The following is a 4,719-nucleotide window of genomic DNA, read 5'->3' as shown; positions in this document are numbered from 1 at the left end:
GATCTCACATGATATATATATATATATATATATATATATATTATATATGTATATATATATATATAGATAGATAGGTGCAGAGTTTAAGTGGAAACTCGGTCTTCTCTAGAGCCTCTAGTGGTGAGGATGTTGCACTCCTGGTTACCGCCAGGTTACGGTCTTTGAGCACACCAGGGTGGGCAGGAAGATACATAGTACCAAATCAATAAAGAGAAGAATCGTCATGAAAGGCCTGGGTCGGGGTAGGAAGCAAGTAAGAAAGGTCAGGTCAAAAACCAGAGGTCAAATACCAGGGATCCAGGAAGAAGACACCAGTGACACAGGGGCCACTGCAGATACAGGGGACACAGGAGACTCTGGAAGCAACAGAAGACACAGGTGACACAGGGATATCCACAGACAAAAGGGAACACTGGAATAGCACAATACTGTAAAATAAATGTTAATGAAAAACAATGTACTGCTTTTTCCCCTATAAATTCACTGAATTGCATTCAATACGGTTATTTTGTATTGAATGCAATACAAATGGATTTCATTTTCCCACGTCTCCCAGAATGGAATGTCCTTCATGGAACTCCCTGGAGACTCATCGAGTGCAGAAGACGCCGGAAGAAAGAAGACGCAAAGGACGACACAGGTATCATGCCAGAAGATCAGATAAGACTTGATATACTATTATTTCCTACAGATTTACAGTAACTACAGAGTTACTGCTTTCAACATCTTTTTTCTGGTCACACTCAGGGTTACTACCCAGGAGGTTAAGAGGCTATTTTGACTACTTGTAATCTTTTCACAGAGATCCAATCAGTTCCTTGTAAATTTCTGCCCTGTTCGCTAAAAGGCAAATTTCTAACCTATTCTAAAATAACAATCTTTATCTTTATTTTAGATGCCACATGGGCGATGTTCTGACCACTGCCCACCTGGATCCAGAAAAGCTGTAAGAAAAGGATTTCACTCTTGTTGCTACGATTGTATCTCTTGTTTCAAAGGAGAAATAACTAATTTATCAGGTAAATATAAACTTTTATGTAGCATGGCGGTAACATTATAACAAATTATCATTCTGGCTTCCAATTATAGTCAAATAGAATGATATTGTAAATAGAAGAAAAACAGAAAAACAAAATTAGATTTTTTCCTTCAATCAGGAAGGCCCTTGCTTGAAATGCTAGATATCTGGATTTAGTTTGAAAGCAAAAACAATTATATGACATACGCCAATGCCAACAAAGAGAACAGGGGTAGTATAACATACACTAAAATTTTTTGAGTAATAACTTTGCCTCATCTTCACACCTCAAGGCCACAAAATGATAAATGAGATGGCAAAAAGCAGTGAAGGGGTTCAAATACTTTTTATAAGAGTTTTATAGCTCTTTTTACTATTTAACTGAATGGTAAGATTTTCATATAAATAAATCACAACTTCACTATTTTTTAATTGATAATATTGGATATTTATTTAAAGTATACCTAAAAGCTGTAGCTGGTTTATTGGGTATGATATATCTTAAAAAACTATATTTTCTAATACTTTTGTTTGGTATGCTGCATAGCATGGCTTACAGAATAAATAAATTTTATTTTTTTTGCAGACAGTGAAAATTGCCAGAAATGTCCAGACAACAAATGGCCAAATCAGGCAAAAGACAAGTGTATTGATAAAATCTATGATTATTTTTCCTATGAAAAGGACAAATTGGCTATCTTCCTATCCATAATCTCTATTTTTTTCTCCATTACAACTATATTGATCATAGGACTATTTGTCTATTTTCTGGACACTGCCATTGTCAAGGCCAATAATCGAAACCTCAGTTTTATTATGCTTATTTCCCTAAATTTAAGTTTACTTTCTGTTTTTCTGTTCATTGGATGTCCAGTACATATAACCTGCATGCTACGTCAAATATCCTTTGGATTTATGTTTACATTTTCTGTATCTTCTGTTTTGGCCAAGACTATTTTGGTTTGCATTGCCTTCAAAGCCACCAGACCTGGGAGTATCTGGAGGACAATGGTTGGAGTTAAACTGCCCATTGCTGTAGTCCTTATCTGCTCATCTGTTCAGATTTTACAAGGAACTATTTGGTTGTCTTTTTTCCCTCCTTTCGTAGAATTTGACATGGACTCTTATCCTGGGAAGATCATGATCCAGTGTAACGAAGGATCTGTTTTTGCATTTTATTTTATGTTAGGATTTATAGGGATTCTGGCATTTGTAAGTTTTGTCCTTGCTTTTCTAGTGCGTAAATTACCTGATATGTTTAATGAAGCCAAATACATTACCTTCAGCATGTTGGTGTTCTGCAGTGTTTGGATATGTGCCATACCTGCCTATCTAAGCAGTAAGGGGAAGGACATGGTCACTGTGGAGGTTTTTGCTATACTGGCGTCAAGTATTAGTGTTCTGACTTTTATTTTTTTTCCAAAATGTTGTATGATTATTATAAGCCTTTATCATAAACGCAAATCTGTAAAGGATTCTGTGCATTTTATAAAATAAAATCTATAACTGTTTATAGATTATATAGTAATGGATATATGATAACGCCTAATAAATAAGACATTGCATATTAAAATGATCTTCTGTTACACTGATTAATTCTGAAGAGAAGTTCAGAACTGTAGAATCTGGTGAATGTATAACTCAATTTCTATTAAACAGTGTGAACAGTGATGATCTACACTGGAAAAACTGTTACACTGGAAAAGATTTCTTAGCCTTACTCTGATGAAAGGTACTATACCTTGACTGTGGCAAGACATATCTTGGTCACCTGCCTCCCCAAATTTACATACAAACCTCACTACCCCTTATTTACACACAATAAACCACAAATTGTTGCTTAAATGGCCCGTAGGCCTTTTATTAACCAAAATTGTAACAAAACATAAATTAACATATTAAAGAATAAATATTAAATAAAACATATAAATATTATTTAAACGATATAAATAAAACTTTACATAACCATATAAATGAAAATTATTTTAACTGAACAAAATAAAATTATAAATAACAAATATGACCAATAAGCCAACAACCATATTTCACCCAACCATTCATACCCACCCCCAAGTCCCCCGGCCCTCCCCCCAATAGGAACAAAATTCAAGGACTTACCAGGACCACCACGACCAGCCGATCCTGAAGCCGCACCAACGGACCGATCCGGAACCACCGGGGCCGCACTTGCTCTGGACTCATCTTCAGCCTCCGACACCTCGCCTTCCGATCGAACGCCACCAAGCGCCTCTTCTCCGCCAACCAAATCTTCTTGAGCTGGAGGGGCCCAAGCCGCAGCAGGACCAGCGGCCCCTTGAAGAAATCCACTTCCCCGCCCACCCCTTGCCCGGGCCGGGCCGCCACTGCCACCCGCAACGCCGTCCAAACAGGGGACCCCCCTACTCAAAGAAACCCCACTACCCCCCCCCCTCCTGACCCATAGGCAATGCCCTAGAATTGCCATGAATTAAATTCCTATCTCCTGGCTGCCCATTGCCCTCCCAACCACCAGGGGGCTCTCTCTCATTATCAGTCTCCACAGCATTCAATCTGGGATCCACAGCCCTGTCTAACACCCAGGGCTGCCTATGGATCCCAGAGTCAGCCAGCCGCGATTCATTCGCGGACCAGCCTTCAACCTGGCCACAGGTAAGGGGAGCGCTCTCCCGCCCACCTGCCACCCCTTGCCTAACTCTCCCCCCAGCACCACCCCCCCTAGCTACAGCCCCACCTACACTGGATCCGGGAACAGCAGCCCCGGCCGCCATGAAACCGGAGCCTGTTGCTCCAGTTTCAAATACTTCACAGCCCGCGGCTCCGGCCCCCCTACCACCGGAGCCCGCGGCCCCCAGCCCCATAATGCCGGAGCCCGCAGCTCCGGCCGCCATATTGCCGAAGCTTGCGGGCCCGGCCGCCATTAAACCGGAGCCCGCGTGTACGGCCGCCACATTGCCGGAGCACGCGGGCCCGGCCGCCATTAAGCCGTAGCCCGCAGCTCCGGCCGCCTGCAAGCCAGGGGATGAGGTCCCCGCCGCCATAGTGGGGGCGCCCGATGCGCCCGCAGCCGGCTCCCCCGCTGACAAAGAGGAGCCTGATCTTCTTTCAGCAGCACATTCTTGCGGCCGGGAACGCTGAACCCTGGAGCCCCCTGACTCCAGGGGTATGGATCCACTCGCAGAAGCCCCCACAAACAGCGGGGGCTGCACATTCTGCCAACCTCCAGCACCAGCATTCCTTTTCATGCCTCCTGCACGCTCCACAGACCTCCTAGCAGTGGTGGGGGAAGCCAGGGGGGGAGAAGCAGCCCCCCTAACATCCCCCCTGCGACTCCGCCGTGGCCGAGGATTCCTCCCGCCCTCCCCTTCTGCAGCAGCCAGCAGAGGCTGCGCTAACCAATGGAAACAGAACAGACAACAATAAGTCACCACCATGCTAAAATACTGGATTCTCATTTCAATATACAAAAAAAATCACAACATGTTGAAAAGTTTTGGGATCATTCAGGGTCCCTTCTGAAAGGCAGACAAAAAGTAAGGCATGCATAACAGGGATCTCCATCATCACCAAGTTGCGTCAGTCCTCTAACTGAGAAAAAATGCGTCTAAGAGGCCCTAGTGGACCAACACTCCTCTAGCTTAAACATTGCTCCGATGACATAGCTTCTGCTGCTTCATGTTGGTACAAGCAAACTAGTACATGCT

At 43.3% G+C, this 4,719-nt stretch overlaps 1 protein-coding gene across 1 annotated transcript; it reads left to right on the top strand.

The window, feature by feature from the left end:
- The first annotated feature begins 562 nt into the window (after positions 1 to 562).
- LOC140327525 (vomeronasal type-2 receptor 26-like) lies at positions 563 to 2,515 on the top strand. Its single transcript, XM_072406916.1, has 3 exons — positions 563 to 640; positions 896 to 1,019; positions 1,605 to 2,515. The coding sequence occupies exons 1-3, from the start codon at positions 563 to 565 to the stop codon at positions 2,513 to 2,515; spliced, it is 1,113 nt and encodes a 370-aa protein (XP_072263017.1).
- Positions 2,516 to 4,719: the final 2,204 nt, after the last annotated feature.

This window comes from Pyxicephalus adspersus, chromosome 3, assembly GCF_032062135.1.
Source record: "Pyxicephalus adspersus chromosome 3, UCB_Pads_2.0, whole genome shotgun sequence".
Lineage (NCBI taxonomy): Eukaryota > Metazoa > Chordata > Amphibia > Anura > Pyxicephalidae > Pyxicephalus > Pyxicephalus adspersus.
The sequence above is the reverse complement of the archived record's forward strand: the minus strand, read 5'-3'. Positions and strand labels throughout refer to the sequence as shown.

Excerpts from the sequence above, each read along its gene's own strand:
- LOC140327525 (XM_072406916.1), top strand. The coding sequence starts at position 563 with ATGTCCTTCATGGAACTCCCTGGAGACTCATCGAGTGCAGAAGACGCC. Across the intron at positions 641-895 it reads AGACGCAAAGGACGACACAG|ATGCCACATGGGCGATGTTC; the intron begins GTATCATGCCAG and ends TCTTTATTTTAG. Across the intron at positions 1,020-1,604 it reads AGAAATAACTAATTTATCAG|ACAGTGAAAATTGCCAGAAA; the intron begins GTAAATATAAAC and ends TTTTTTTTGCAG.